The 17,214-nt window shown below is 39.7% G+C and overlaps 1 protein-coding gene across 1 annotated transcript; it reads left to right on the top strand.

Annotated features, from left to right (window-relative positions):
- The first annotated feature begins 116 nt into the window (after nt 1–116).
- LOC103075339 (ornithine decarboxylase-like) lies at nt 117–1,852 on the top strand. Its single transcript, XM_082930926.1, is given in 4 exon segments — nt 117–195; nt 198–493; nt 853–890; nt 892–1,852. Coding segments are annotated over 4 exon segments (1,374 nt in total).
- The last annotated feature ends 15,362 nt before the right edge of the window (nt 1,853–17,214 follow it).

Here is a 17,214-nt window from a genome sequence, read left to right as displayed (position 1 = left end):
TCAGCAGGACTTGGAATTCCTGGAGAATTCATTGCCTTTGTGAAAGCTGACATAATTTCTTTAAACTTCATCTCTTAGTTTCCCATTTTGTTGTTTCAGAAAGATATCTAGAAACCATGAACAACTTTAGTAATGAAGAGTTTGACTGCCATTTCTTGGATGAAGGCTTTACTGCCACGGACATCCTGGACCAAAAAATGAAGTTTCTTCTTTTGACGGTAAGGATGCCTTCTATGTTGCAGACCTGGGAGACATTCTAAAGAAACATCTGAGACAGTTTAAAGCTCTTCCTCGAGTCACCCCCTTTCATGTAGTCAAATACAGTGATAGCAGAACCATAGTGAAGACCCTAGCTGCCACAGGGACAGGATTTGACTATGCCAGCAAGACTGAAATCCAGTTGGTGCAGAGTCTTCGGGTGCCTCCAAAGAGGATTATCTATGCAAATCCTTGTGAACAAGTGTCTCAGATTAAATACGCTGCCAATAACGGAGTCCAGATGATGACTTTTTTGTTGTTTGGGTTTTTTAAAATTAGTTTATTTATATATGTATGTGTGTATGTATTTATTTTTTGCTGCGTTGGGTCTTCGTTGCTGCACGCGGGCTTTCTTTAGTTGCGAGCAGGGGCTGCTCTTCGTTGCGGTGCGCGGGCTTCTCATTGCAGTGACTTCTCTTGTTGTGGAGCATGGGCTCTAGGCACCCAGGCTTCAGTAGTGTGGCATGCATGTTCAGTATTTGTGGCTCACAGGCTTAGTTACTCTGCAGCATGTGGGATCTTCCCGGACCAGGGCTCGAACCCATGTCTCCTGCATTGGCAGGCGGGTTCTTAACCACTGTGCCACCAGGGAAGCCCGAGATGATGACTTTTGATAGTGAAGTTGAGCTGATGTGCCAGGGCACATCCAAAGGCCAAGTTGGTTTTGCGGATTGCCACTGATGATTCCAAAGCAGTCTGTCGCCTCAGTGTCAAATTTGGTGCCACACTCAAAACCAGCAGGCTTCTTTTGCAACGGGCGAAAGAGCTAGATATTGATGTCATTGGTGTCAGCTTCCATGTGGGAGGTGGTTGTACTGATCCGGAGATCTTTGTGAAGGCCATCTCTGATGCCCACTATGTCTTTGACATGAGAGCTGAGGTTGGTTTCGACATGTATCTGCTTGATATTGGTGGTGGCTTTCCTGAATCTGAGGATGTAAAGCTTAAATTTGAAGAGATCACTAGTGTAATCAACCCAGCGTTGGACAAGTATTTTCCATCAGACTCTGGAGTGAGAATCATAGCTGAGCCAGGCAGATACTATGTTGAATCAGCTTTCATGCTAGCAGTTAATATCATTGCCAAAAAACTCGTATTAAAGGAACAGACAGGCTCTGATGATGAAGATGAGTCAAGTGAACAGACGTTTATGTATTATGTGAATGATGGAGTATATGGATCATTCAACTGCATCCTCTACGAAAATGCACACGTGAAGCCTCTTCTGCAGAAGAGACCCAAACCAGATGAGAAGTATTATTCATCCAGCATCTCGGGACAGACCTGTGATGGCCTGGATTGCCTGGTTGAGCACTGTAACTTGCCCGAGATGCATGTGGGCAATTGGATGCTCTTTGAGAACATGGGTGCTTACACTGTTGCTGCTGCTTCCACTTTCAATGGATTCCAGAGACCGACCATCTACTGTGTGATGTCAGGGCCAACATGGCATCTGATGCAGCAAATCCAGAACCACGATTTCCCACCCAGCATAGAGGAGCAAGATGTTGGCACTGTGCCTGTGTCCTGTGCTTGGGAGAGGGGAATGAAATGGCACCCAGCAGCCTGTGTTTCAGCTCTTATTAATGTGTAGATACTATTATTGTAGCTGTTAACTGCAAGTTTAGCTTGATTTAAGGGTTTGGAGGGAACCATTTAACTTAATTACTGTGAGTTTTGAGATGTCTATGTGAATAGGGTTGGCACAGATGCAACAATGTGGAAGACTAGGCGATGGGGTCACACTTATCTGTGTTCTTATGCAAACTATTTGAATATTTGTTTTATATGGATTTTTATTCACTTTTCAAACATGCTACTAAAGCATGCCCCTCAGCTGCTGAGCAAGCATTTGTAGCTTGTGCATTGGCAGAATGGGCCAGAAGCTTAGTGTTGTGACCTGTTTAAAATAAAGTATCTTGAAATAAATTAAAAACGATATTCATGCATATGTACTCAAAGAAATATTACAGACCCCCAACACTAGTTCACCTACAGAGAAATAATAAATAATTTCCTCTCATTGTCAGAGAGATCACTAGGAGACATGAACACCCAACTTATTTAACACTTTGAGGTATCAGTAAAAAAAATACCATTGGAAAAGGATTAAAATCATCTCCAATTGCAGAGCATATGGATGTATATTTAGTAAGCCCAAGGAATCAGTGGAAATTTGTTACAGAAAATAAGACGACAAAATATTGTAAAGAGTATAACATAAGCATATAGTACACAATTCATACAGACACATTCCAAGCAGTTACAAACTACATAAAAAGGAAGCCTCTAATTTTACAAGTATAAAATAAAATAAATAAAAATAAATCTAGGGCTTCCCTGGTGGCGCAGTGGTTGAGAGTCCGCCTGCCGATGCAGGGGATACGGGTTCGTGCCCCGGTCTGGGAAGATCCCACATGCCGTGGAGCGGCTGGGCCCGTGAGCCATGGCCGTTGAGCCTGCTCGTCCGGAGCCTGTGCTCCACAATGGGAGAGGCCACAACAGTGAGAGGCCCACATACCGCAAAAAAATAAATAAATAAATAAATAAATAAATAAATAAATAAATAAATAAATCTAACAACACATGAGAAAAGCCTATATAAAAAAATTACCATGAACTCCTTATGTAGATAATACAGATTTGAAGAAGAAAATCAAGCTATTTCCTTAAATATAATAACGAATGTTTTATATCAATTAAAAAATTCCAGTACACATGTGTGTATATGTATACATATGTATATTTGTGTGTAGAGATATATATAGAGAGATAGATATAGATATGTTTATATTTGTATATATTTGTATGTGTATACACAGATATTTTTCTGGAGATTGATAATATATTGTTTACATAAAATAATGAGGAAATATATATAAAATGTACCTAAAATTGTTACTTTATAAAATTAAAGATTAGTTATTATTAACTTAACTATACTTTATGTACATTTCATGGAAACTACTAAGAAAAACTCTACTGTAGTTACACAAAAGATACAGAGAAAGAGTGAATTGAGGGCTTCCCTGGTGGCGCAGTGGTTGAGAGTCCGCCTGCTGATGCAGGGAACATGGATTTGTGCCCCGGTCCGGGAGGATCCCACGTGCCGTGAAGCGGCTGGGCCAATGAGCCATGGCCGCTGGGCCTGCGCATCCGGAGCCTGTGCTCCACAACGCGAGAGGCCGCAGTGGTGAGAGGCCCACGTACCTCCAAAAAAAAAAAAAAAAAAAGAGTGAATTCATATCACGTCAAAAAAAACCCCAAAAAACAAAAACAAAGGAACTACAACAACAACAACCAACAGAAAATAATGAAAGAGTAATTGTAAGTCCTTGTCAACAATTAACATAAACTTAAGTTTCATTGATATTGGAGTATAGTTGATTAACAATACTGTGTTAGTTTCAGGTGTACAGACAAGTGATTCAGTTATATATATACACGTATTCATTCTTTTTCAAATTCTTTTCCATTTAGGTTGTTACATAGTATTGAGCAGAGTTCCCTGTGCTATACAGTAGGTCCTTGTTTGTTATTCATTTTAAATATAGCAGTGGGGGCGCTTCCCTGGTGGCACAGTGGTTGAGAATCTGCCTGCCAATGCAGGGGAAACGAGTTCGAGCCCTGGTCTGGGAAGATCCCACGTGCCACGGAGCAACTAGGCCCGTGAGCCACAACTACTGAGCCTGCGCGTCTGGAGCCTGTGCTCCGTAACAAGAGGCCGCAATAGTGAGAGGCCCGCGCACCCCGATGAAGAGTGGCCCCCGCTTGCTGCAACTAGAGAAAGCCCTCGCACAGAAACGAAGACCCAACATAGCCAAAAATAAATAAATAAATTAAATAAACCATATTCTCATGTGAAAAAATTTTTTTTAATTTTTTAAAAATATAAATAAATAAATATAGCAGTGGGTACATGTCAATCCCAAACTCCCTAACTAACCCTCCCACTCACCCATCCCTCCCAGAACCCTAAATTTGTTCTCTAAGTCTGTGAGTTTTTCTGTTTTGTAAATAAGTTCATTTCTATTATTATTTTAAGATTGAGCATATAAGCAATATCATACAATATTTCTCTTTCCCTGTCTGACTGACTTCACTCAGTATGACAAAACCACTTTTCTGACAGTCCAGTGGTTAAGCCTCTAAAGGGGTGTGGATTCGATTCCTGGTTGGGGAACTAAGATCTCTCATGCTGAGGATCCAGCAAAAAAACAGAAAAACTCAGACTTAGAGAACAAATGTACGTTACTAGAGAGTGGTGATAGAACTCCCTGGTATACATAGGTCCTTTTTGATTATCTCTTTTATTGGAATACAGTGTATTTGTTAATTCTATCCCTCTAATCTATCACTTGACCCCTTCTGTCCTTTTTGGCAAGCATATGTTTGCTTTCCAACTCAATGAGCCTGTTTCAGTGTTCTCTAATTAGTTCAATGTTGTGTATTTTTTTATTCCACCTATAAGCAATATGATATTAGATTTTAAAAATCTGATTTAATTTCTTTAGTATGATTATCTCTAGGTTTTCAATGTGCCTGCAAATGGCATAATATCATTTACTTAAATGTCTGAGTGTTAGTGCATTGCTTACATGTGTCAGTTCTTTATCTGTTCATCCAGCCTAGACATTTGTGTGCCTACATGTTTTGGCTCGTGTAAATGGTGCTACAGTGCACACTTGGGTGCATATGTCTTTTCAAATTCTGGTTTTCTGCACATATACTCTTAGGGGTGGCAATGGCAGATCATATGGTAGCTCAGATTTCAAGTTTGAAAGCACTTCCATGTTGTTCTCTAAATTGGCTGTTAAAATTTGCAACCCACCAGCACAGTAAAAGGGTTTGCATTTCTCCGTGCCCTCTACATCATTTATTCATAGTACATTTTCAATGATCACCTTTCCAACTGGTGCAAGGAGATCCCTCATTGTGATTATGATTTGAATGTCTCTGCTAACTGCTATGTTGAGCATGTGCTTATGGGCTGTTTTTTTTTTTTTTTTTTTTTTTTTTTTTTTTTTGCGATATGTGGGCCTCTCACTGTCGTGGCCTTTCCCGTTGCCGGATGCGCAAGCTCAGCGCCCATGGCTCACGGGCCCCGCCGCTCCGCGGCATGTGGGATCCTCCCGGACCGGGGCACGAACCCGTATCCCCTGCATCGGCAGGCGGACTCTCAACCACTGCGCCACCAGGGAGGCCCTGGGCTGTTTTTACTCATAATTAGTGTGAGTAGAATTTACCTGTTGAAAATGTCTCCTTTGAAAGTTGGCCCTGTTTTCAATGATTTTGGAACACTTAAGCCTGGACATTTTGTGATGTCAAGTATCATTTAGAGCCCAGGAGTCCTTGGGAATATTAAGTGCACATAAGAAATCTTTTTGAGGTTCCTTTGCAAGAAACGTTCATGAGGCGCAGGATTTCCTCAGACTGAACTCTGCTTAGGCCAGCAGCCAGAGCCTTACGGGAAATCCTCTTTGGGGTTTATAAATTAGAAAGGAATGTGCAGAACAAACACTCAAATCTTCTGCCTCATTATGACAGTTTAATTAATTAGAAAAATTTCTTTTTTTTTTTTTGGAATAACATTGATATACAGTATTATGTATGTTGTAGGGATACAGAACCATTTTCAGTTATACATATACACATATGTATACATGTTTGGCTTCTTTGCCCGTTTAGGTTATTAGAGAGTGTTGATAGTCATTCCTAGGTATACATAGGTTCTTGTTGATATTTAGTTATACGAAATATTTTGTATTTTTAATCCCATCGTTGTAATGTATCCCGTAACCCCTTCTGTCCCATTAGGTAACTATAAGTTTCGGGGTTTTTTAACTCTCTGAGACTGTTTATGTTTTTCAATTATTTAAATACTGTGTCTTTATAGATTCCAACTATAAGTGAGTTCATATAATATTTGTCTTACTGATTCTCACTTACTTCACTTCGTATGATTATCTGTAAGTTTATCTATGTTCCTGCAATTGGCATTATTTCATTCTTTTGCATGGAGGAATTGTATACCACTGTGTACATGGATCATTTCTTTTTTATCTGTTCATCTGTCCATGGACATTTTGTATGTCTCCACATCTTGGGTATTGTAAATGATGCTGCTGTGCCCACTTGAGTGCGTGTGGTTTTTCAACTTCTGGACTTGTCAGCCTATAATTTTAGGGGAAACTCTTCAGGATCATAGGGTAGCGCTCTTTTTAGCTTTTAAAGGTACATCTTTAATGTTCTCTCTAGTGGCTGTTACCATTTATTTCCCACCAGCTCCATAAAAGGATTTCCTTTTCTTCATGCCCTTTCCACCATTCATTCATTTTTAATTTTGGTGATGGCCTTTTACTCTGGTGCAAGGTGATCTCTCACTGTAGTTTTGATTTGCATGTCTATGCTAATTGCTGTGTTGAGTATGTTTTTATATGCTGTTTTTCTTCATATTACCTGTGCGAGTAGAATTTACCCGATTCAATTGCCTTCTTGAACGTCTTCCCCTTTTCAGTGACATTCGAATACTTTCGCATGGACAGTTTTTGATGTCAGGTATCATTTAGGACCCTGCAGTCCTTGTCAATACAAAGTGCTCCTAAGCAAGCGTTTCGAGGTTGCTTTTGCGGGAAATGGCCACTAGGCTGCAGTATGTCCTCGGACCCAACTCTGGTTACCCCAGCAACCAGACACTAAGGGGAAATTCTGTTTCCGGCTTCTCACGTGGAGTGGAATGTGACAGTACAAACACCCAAATCTTGTGTCTCGTTACCACATTTTTAATTAGATTAATTTTTATTTTTTCTTGAAGGAACATTGATGGACAATGTTGTGTATGTTGTAGGTATAGAGAATATTTTTCCCTTATACATAGACATATATGTATGCATCTTCAGCTTCTTTTCCCTTATAGGTTACTAGAGAGTGTTGATAGAACTGCCTGGTATACATAGGTCCTTGCTGATTACTTCTTTTATTGGAAATACTGCGTATTTGTTATTTCCATCGTCCTAATTAATCCCTTCACCCTAATTAATCCCTTCACCCTTCCTGTCCTTTGTAGTAACCACTTGTTTGATTTCCAAGTCCCTTAGTCTGTTTCAGTGTTCTCTAATTGGTTCAATGGTGTGTGTTTCTCAATTCCAGCTAGAAGTGATATCATACGTTATTAGATTTTAAGATTCTGATTTACCTTATTTAGTATGATTATCTCTAGGTTTTCCGTGTTCCTGCAAATGGCAAAATTTCACTTATTTAAATATCTGAGTCATATTGCATTGCAAACATGTGTCACTTCTTCTTTAGCTGTTCATCTGGCCATAGACATTTTGTGCACCTCCATGTTTTGGCTCGTGTAAATGGTGCTGCAGTGCCCACTTGGGTGCACATATCTTTTCGAATTCTGGTTATCTCCGCATATACACTTAGGTTACCAATGGTGAATCTTATGGTAGCTCTAATTTTAAGTTTAAAGGCACTTCCATAATGTTCTCTAATTTAGCTGTTAGAATTTGCAACCCAACAGCACAATGAAAGGGTTTGCACTTCTCTATGCCCTCTACATCATTTATTCATTGTCAATTTTTGATGATGGCCTTCTGACAGGTGCAAGGTGACACCTCGTGGTGAGTTTGATTTGCACGTGTCTGCAAATTACTATGTTGAGCACATGCTTATGGGCTGTTTTTATTCATATTCTGCATGAGTAGAATTTACCTGTTGAAAATGCTTTCGCTGAAAGTCGGCCCTGTGTTGTTGTTTTTTTTTTTTGCGGTACGCGGGCCTCTCACTGTTGTGGCCTCTCCCGTTGCGGAGCACAGGCTCCGGACGCGCAGGCTCAGCGGCCATGGCTCACGGGCCCAGCCACTCCACACGGCATGTGGGATCTTCCCGGACCAGGGCACGACCCCGCGTCCCCTGCCTGCATGGGCAGGCGGACTTTCAACCACTGCGCCACCAGGGAAGCCCGGCCCTGTTTTCATTGATTATGAAACACTTAAATCTGGATATTTTGTGATCTCAGATACCATTTAGAGCCCAGCAGTCCTTGGGAATATTAAGTGCCCAGAAGCATCTTTTTGAGGTTGCTTTTGCAGGAAACGTTCTTAAGGCACAAGATTTCTTCCGACCCAATTCTCCCTAAGCCAGCAACCTGAGCCTTAGGGGACATCTTGTTTGGAGCTTGTAAGTTAGAGACGAACGTGCAGAACCAGCATTCAAATCTTGTGTCTCATTATAACAGTTTAATTAATTAGATTAATTTCTCTTTTTTGTAATAACATTCATATACAGTATTATTTATGTCAGGAATACGGAGCCATTTTCAGTTAGTCATATACATATGTCTATACATGTTCGGTTTCTTTTCCCGTTTAGGTTATTAGAGAGTGTTGATAGCCATTCCTAAGGTATACAAAGATTCTTACGGAAAATCCAGTTTATACGAAATATTTTGTATTTTGAATTGCATTGTCCTAATGTATCCCTTGACCCCATCTGCCACATTAGGTAACCATAAGTTTGGATTTTTCTTAAGCCCCTGAGACTGTTTGATTTTCAATTATTCCAGTGATATATATGTATAGATTCCAGGTATAAGTGAGATCATATAATATTTGTCTTTCTGAATCTCACTTAGTTCACTTAGTATGATTATCTTTAGGTTTATCTATGATCCTGCAATTGGCATTATTTCATGCTTTTGCATGGAGGAATTGTATACCGTTGTGTACATGTATCACTTCTATTTTATCTGTTCTTCTGTCCGTGGACATTTTGTATGTCTCCTCATCTTGGGTATTGTAAACGGTGGTGCCGTGCACACTTGGGTGCATGTGTTTTTTCGAATTCTGGACTTGTTGGCCTATAATCTTAGGGGAAACTGCAGAATCATAGGGTAGCATTCTTTTTAGCTTTTAAAGGCTCATCTTTAATGTTCTCTCTAGTGGCTGTTACCATTTATTTCTCACCAGGTCCGTAAAAGGATTTCCTTTGCTCCATGCCCTCTCCACCATTTATTCACTGTAAAGTTTGGTGATGGCATTTTAGTGCGGTGCAAGGTGATCTCTAATTGTAGTTTTGATTTGCATGTCTCTGCTAATTGATACACTGAATGTGTTTTTACAGGCTCTTTTTCTTCATATACCCGTGTGAGTAGAATTTACCTGATTCAATTGCCTTCTTGAATGTCTGCCCCCTTTTCAATGATTTTCAAACACTTTCGCCTGGATATTTGTTGATGTCAGGTATCATGTTGGCCCCTGAAGTCGTTATGAATACAAAGTGCCCCCAAGGAAGCGTTTTGAGGTTGCTTTTGCGGAAAATGGCCACCAGGCGTCAGTATTTCCTCGGGACCTACTCTGGTTACCCCGGCAACCAGACACTAAGGGGAAATTCCGCTTGGGGCTTCTAACTTAGAGTGGAATGTGACAGTACAAACACCCAAATCTTGTGTCTCATTGCCACATTTTTAATTAGAATAATTTTTACTTTTTCTTGGTGGAACTTTGATGTACAGTGTGGAGTATGTTGTAGGTATAGTGAATCGTTTTCCCTTATACGTATCCACATATTCTGTGCATCTTTGGCTTCTTTTCCCATATAGGTTACTAGAGACTGTTGATACAACTCCCTGGTATACATAGGTCCTTGTTGATTATCTCTTTTATTGGAAAATTGCATATTTATTATTTCCATTGTCCTAATTTATCCTTTGACCCCCTTTTGTCCTTTTTTTAACCATATGTGTGATTTCTAAGTCCATGAGTCCCTGAGTTTATGTGTTCTCTTATTTGTTCAATGGTGTGTATTTTTAGATTCCACCTATAAGTGATATCATATGGTATTAGTCTTTCTGATTCTGACTTACTTTATTTAGTATGATTATCTCTAGGTTTTCTGTGTTCCTGCAAATGGCATAATTTCATTTATTTAAATGTCTGAGGGACTTCCCTGGTGGTGCAGTTGTTAAGAATCCGCCTGCCAATGCAGGGGACACGGGTTCGAGCCCTGGTCCGGGAAGATCCCACATGCTGTGGAGCAATTAAGCCCATGTGCTACAACTATTGAGCCTGTGCTCTGGAGCCCGTGAGCCACAAGTACTGAACCCAGGTACCACAAGTATTGAAGCTTGCACACCTAGAGCCCGTGCTCTGCGACAAGAGAAGCCACTGCAACGAGAAGCCTGCGCCCCACAACAAAGAGTAGCCCCAGCTCATTGCAACCAGAGAGAGCTCGTGCATAGCAACGAAGACCCAGTGCAGCCAAAAATAAAAATAAATAAATAAATAAATGTATATTTTAAATGTCTAGGGCTTCCCTGGTGGTGCAGTGGTTAAGAATCCGCCTGCCAATGCAGGGGACACGGGTTTGAGCCCTGGTCCAGGAAGATCCCACATGCCGTGGAGCAACTAAGCCCATGCTCCACAACTACTGAGCCTGTGCTCTAGAGCCTGCGAGCCACAACTACTGAAGCCCGCGCGCCTAGAGCCCGTGCTCCACAGCAAAGAGAAGCCACCGCAATGAGAAGCCCACACACCACAACAAAGAGTAGCCCCTGCTCATCACAACTAGAGAAAGCCCGCGCACAGCAATGAAGACCCAGTGCAGCCAAAAAATAATTAATTTTTTAAAATGTCTGAGTCATATTTTGTTGCATACATATATTAGTTCTTCTTTTTCTGTTCACCTGGCCATGGACATTTTTTATGCCTCCGTGTTTTGGCTCGTGTAAATGGTGCTGCAGTGAACTCTGAGTGCATATGTCTTTTTGAATTCTGGTTGTCTCTGCATATACTCCTAAGGGTAGCAATGGTGGATCATGTGGGATCTCTCCTTTTAGGTTTGAAGGCACTTCCATAATGTTGTCTATAGTGGCTGTTACAATTTGTATCTCACCAGCACAATAAATGGGTTTGCATTTCTCCTTGCCCTCTACGTCATTTATTCATTTTCAATTTTTGATGATTGCCTTACCAACTGGTGAAGGTGAATCCTCATTTTGATTTAGATTTGCATGTCTCTGCTAATTGCTGTGTTGAACATGTTCTTATGGGCTATTTTAATTCATAAACAGTGTGAGTAGAATTTACCTGTTGAAATTGCCTTCTTGAAAGTCTGCCCTCTTTTCAATGATTTTTGAACACCTAGCCCTGGACATTTTGTGATGTCAGGCATCATTTAGAGTCCAGAAGTCCTTGTGAATATTAAGTGCCCATAAGCAGTCTTTTTGAGGTTGCTTTTGTGGCAAATGGTCATTAAGGCCAGCATTTCCTCAGGCCCAACTCTGCTTATGCCAGCAACCAGAGTCTTAGCGGAAATCCTGTTTGGGGCTTGTAAAAAAACAGGAATGTGCTAGAAGAAACACTCAAATCTTGTGTCTCATTACTACTTTTTAATAAATTAATTTCTTCTTTTTGGAGTGACATTGATATACAATGTTGTGTATGTTGTAGGGATACAGAACCATTTTCAGTTATACATATATACATATCTCTGCATGTTTGGCTTCTTTTCCCATTTAGTTTATTAGAGAGTGTTGATAGCCCTTCCTTGGTGTACGTAGATCCCTGTTGAATATCTATTTTATATGAAATAGTATGTATTTGTTAATTCTCCTAATTTATCCCATGACCCCTTCGTCCGGTTGGTAACCATATTTTTTTTTCTAGGTTCCTGTGTCTGCTCATGTTTCCTCAATTATTTCAATCATGTGCATTTTTAGATTCCAGCTATACGTTATATCATATTATATTTGTCTTTCTGATACTTACTTAGTATGATTATCTCTAGGTTTATCTACGTTCCTTCAAATGGCATTATTTCATTCTTTTACATGGCGGAGTCATATACCACTGTGTACGTGTATCACTTTTTTTTTTATCTCTTCATCTATCCATGGACATTTTTTATGTCTCCACATCTTGAATATTGTAAACGGTGCTGCAGTGCAAGCTTGGGTTCATGTGTCTTTCGAATTCTGGTTTTCTCTGCATATACTCTTTGTGGTAGCACTGCCGGATCATACGTTAGGTGTCTTTTTACCTTTTAAAGGCACTTCCATAATGTTCTCTATTGTGGCTGTTCCACATTTACATCCTACCATCACCGTAAAAGGGTTTCCTTTTCTCAAAGCCCCTCTCAACCATTTATTCATTGTGATTTTTATGATGGCCTTTGAGACCAGTGCAATGTGTTCCCTCCTTGTTGTTTGATTTCCATGTCTCTGCTGATTGCTATTTTTACTGAGTCCAATTTCACTACTTTCGCCACACAACAGGCCAATGAATCGGAGACGACGTGTTGAGGCAAAGAATACTTTATTTGGAAAGCCGGCAGACCAACATGATAGCGATGGCAGCCCTGTGTCTCAAAAAACCATCTTATCAGGGTTTGGATGCCAGTTTCTTTTACAGCACAGAGAGTGGGAGGAATTGAGGCAGTAAAGTAAAAAGGCCTTAAATTTTGCAATATTCCCTGGAATGGCCAGCCTCAGGGAGGGGATGTGTTAATTTCTTCTTTCTTGCATCCATCCACAGGTGGGCAGGGTCAGATTGTCTCCTTGTGAGCTGAACAGAGGCACTTTAGTTAACATTCAGGCAGAGGGGCAGTATTCCCTGAGGTGGGCCATTATGTATGATTATTATAACAAAAGCAACAAAAAAGAAAGCTTAAAGTCAAAGAAACAGATGGAACATGGAGTCCGATTTAGCTCTTCCCTGTTACAATTCCCCACTGTCAATGTACATGCCACAATCTTGTGGAAAAAGGGGTGACAACGTTTTAACTGTTCTGTCAGATGGATCTTTCTGGGAGTTTCTGCCTTCGGTTCAGTGTTCCAAATGTTGAGATTTTTCTTTTGTTCTGCTTTGGAAGTGTCTACTTTACATCTGTAGACTGAAAAAATATTTACAAACTTAAAGTTGAGATTTATCAGGAATTTTGAGGGCTTCAAGCCTGGAGACCACATCTCAAGTTAAGGAATTTAGTGCAAGTGTCAGGGCTCATGGAAATAATTCTTTTGATATGCACCACACCTATCTGTGGCCTGTATGCTGTATTTTCACATCCTGAGTTTCCTCAGGGCTTACCGCAGGGAGTGGCTGCAGTCTGATGGCTGCTGACGGCAGGTATTCTTCTCCCTGAGTTTTCTCAAGGTTCACTGGCTCATGTTGGAGAGCTGCAGTCGCTGATGATTGAGCCTCTCCTCTTGGTCAGGAATTTGACCAATATTTGAGAGACATTTTATGATCAAATTTTGTCCCATGGTGCTGGGAGGCTCATCCCAGATCAGGTGAAAAATCTTGATATACCACTCCAGGTGCTAATTTTCGGATTAGGCCCTATCGATATTTAAAGATTCTCTGGATCCTCTATCTAATTATGATCCAGGAGACATTTTCCCTTGTTGTTTCTTCCCATACCTAGAATCACATTATTACAATTATTTTATGCTATAAATGTGATCTATTTCTGTAAGATGGTTAGCTATAGAAGTTTTGTTGGAGGCTTGGTTATACACTGGGTACTGCAAGAGACAACAATCTTATAAAATAGACAAGATATAAGTAATGTAGATAGTAACCTTGACAAAGACAGGGAGACAGCAGGGAGACACAAAGCACAAGCAATTTTGAATTTTGAAATTCGAACAATTCAATTTTGAAACAAAGAACAAATTAAAACAGTGGTTAACATAATATCAAGTTCACAGGAGAGTCAGCTGGAGACAAATTCTGGCAGGATCAGGTAGAGAGAAAAAGATAAAAGTTTCCTCTTTGTTTACAAAGGCATACTTTATCAACTTGTTGTAGGTCATAGCATAAGAGAAAAGGTTCTTCCTAAAAACAAAGATTAAAGCTGTTGCAGCAATAATAGAAATGAAGTTTTCCCTCTCCTGAGAATAAGGAAAATAAAGCTAACAGTGAACAGGCTAGAGAAGAAACATAGCCTGGCCTGAAAGAGTTAATCACTCCTACTTTTTTTTTTTTTAACTGTTACTATCTGTAACTAGACATGTACTTCACAAAGCTAACCTATTACTCTTTAAGAGTTACATCCTTCACTCCCTTGTAGCAAATCACCCCTTGTAGTATTTGCATTTCAGAAAAAAGTCAGAGGCTGTTAACCCAGAGACAAATGGACCCAATTACCAGGCTGCCTGACGCCAGCTGTGACTGTTTTGAAATAATGCAGGAAGAAGAAGAATGCAAGACCTTTGCTACTTTGATCCTTATCATATACCCTGGACTGCGAGCCCCACATATAAAATCTTCTCCGATCCCCAAAGGAGCGCACGGTTCTTGAGGTGCTAGCCTGCTGTGTCTTCCCCTCTGCCTGGTAGAAAGAGCCATCTCTCTCTTCCTCCACAATCTATGTCTCTGTATTTCTGTTCAGCATCGGTGCACAGAGAAGCCGAGATTTCAGCAACAAAGCCAAGTATATTTCCCAAAGTCATAAAGTTATAAATCATATTTACCAGTTCATTCAGTCCCATGTAATTAATTCCCATTCATCTGGATGAAATAATCATGTTTCCCATTAGTTTTGTCCTTTGTTACCCAGTCCAGTGATATTTTCTAAAGGCTATCAGAAAGTTATATCTGTTAAAAAGTTCCTTTTTATCAGTCTTCTTGAAAATCCTCATTTTGTAAAATCATCAGGACAAAACTTAAAACAGCATGGCTAAAGATTTGCGTACAATGTAATTAGCAGGAAACTTGGATATACCATTTTAGGATAGCTAGTATTATGATTGATAACTTATCAGGATATATCAGATTTAGGGATTCCATATAAATTTTGGAATATCTATATAAATGGCATTTACCCATACACTATAACCTAAGGTTCATATCCAATCACTTGACAAAGTTTTTAAAGTAATTTTAACATACCAAATAAACTTAGTTTGACATTTCTCACTGAGATGTTCTTTCGAAGTGCCCCAGAGTCAACTGGAGGCTAAAAAACCTTGGTCAGATTTTTGATATTTGGGAAATTTGTTAAAAATATCAAAAATGTTTTAAAACACAACAGGGTCAGTAGGTCACTGTGAAAGAATACTTATTCATTTAACCGAAGTCACAAAATGATTAAAAGAAAACAAATACAGATCACCTAAGGGCACAGAAATTTATATAATCTGTTATCAAAAGGAGCACTTGTAACAGAGAGAGATCAAATTCCAGTCTTGTATTAGCTTACTTAACAATTCATTTACTTAGTTAACTTCAATCTAAATTTAGTTAATCCTGACCATATATAAAACTTTCCAGTAATGCTGAAATATTTTATTATTTTCAGTTGCTTTAATTATATATTTAAATTAGAATCCCTGACTCTTAAAAACCTTAATTTCTAGTGACAACCAAGAGGCAAGTAATAGTTACCAAAATCTGGAGAAACTATTTAGATGATTTTTAGAACATAATTATTTTGATAGTTTACCTAAAAGCTCTTATTTCATTTACATTTAATATTTCATCATTATCAAGTTATTTTTCTTGCTGACAAATTTGCAACAGATATAACAAGATTTCATTTAACTTTTTTTAAATCTAGGTGCAGTGAAAGTACTATACTTAATGTTGGTGGCTCTAAAGACATGTCTATATTAATTAGATCAACAAACTTAAACAATAATACCAGGCATTAATTTAATACTAAATATTTCCCAGTTCATGTGAACCTGAAACTCATTTAGCTTAATTTCTCTTGTAGTTAGAATCGTTTGGTATGTAAGCAATTACTTTTCTTTAAGCCAATTAAATAGAGCTCATTTACAGATTAACCTCAGCAATGGTATCCAAAGACAAATACACATACAAACAGAGACATCATAGTTCTCATTTCAAAAGTTCAGCCCTGAGTCAGGTACAGCAATGTAAAACCCATCAGTTTACAAAAGAGTTTGGATTAAAGTTGGGTTTCTGGCAGATGGAACAAATCAAGCTCTTGTCTAGATGGCTAAACCCTTTCTACTAATAATTATGGAAAACAAGTTAAGTTCTAAATTGCTGTACTCTTTTTCAAAATTTGCATTTTAAAAAGATGGCAGAGATAAGGGTTTTTGAGAAGACCAGATAGGACATTTGTATCTCAAAGATACAGGCAAGTTTCTCCTAGGATGACTTTTGTTTTCCCTTTAATATTTACAAGCCTCTTAAGATCACCCGTATTTATTAGAAAATCAATCAACTTGCTCCTCACTGTCAATGGTACCTGGGGCTTCTGTGGGGAAATCAGAATCAGACGCCTCAAGTACAAAGGAAATTGAACTTGAGTCCTGGCCTCTTACAGAATATCGGGGCAAGGGAAATTGCTCTGCTCTAGAAGTGGCTCCCGGTCCAAATTGGGTGCCCAGTTGGGTCTTAGATGGTGATACAAAACCAGGTCCCTGTGCCCTGGGGTTTACCATAGAAACTTCTGTTTGATTCCCATGGGTAGGGGAAACAGGAGGCAGTGTATATGTTGGCGGCATGGGAGGGGAGCAGTTGGAACTACTGCCGGTGCAGCCTGCTCGGCCATTGAAGGAGCTGGACAGGCTGGAGGGGGGTGTAAGTTTTGAAATAACATTTTTTTCCTCTTCCTTTGTAGAACAGATTTCCACTTGGGTTTCCCTTCAGACTGCTGCACCATAAGATGGCAGCCCTCTGACCCCTTTTCCTCCTGATGCAATAGCATAAATGCTCCTACATATGGAATCTCATCTCTTTTACGTGCTCTTTTTTTTTAAACATCTTTACTGAGGTATAATTGCTTTACATTGTTGTGTCAGTTGCTGCTGTGTAACAGTGAATCAGCTATACGTATACATATATCCCCATGTGCCCTCCCTCTTGCGTTTCCCTCCCACCGTCCCTATCCCACCCTTCTAGGTGGTCACAGAGCACCAAGATGATCTCCCTGTGCTATGCGGCTGCTTCCCACTAGCTATCTATTTTTCATTTGGTG

Source organism: Lipotes vexillifer, unplaced genomic scaffold (assembly GCF_000442215.2).
Source record: "Lipotes vexillifer unplaced genomic scaffold, Lipotes_vexillifer_v1.1 scaffold851, whole genome shotgun sequence".
Lineage (NCBI taxonomy): Eukaryota > Metazoa > Chordata > Mammalia > Artiodactyla > Lipotidae > Lipotes > Lipotes vexillifer.
This window is presented reverse-complemented; position numbering and strand designations above follow the sequence as displayed.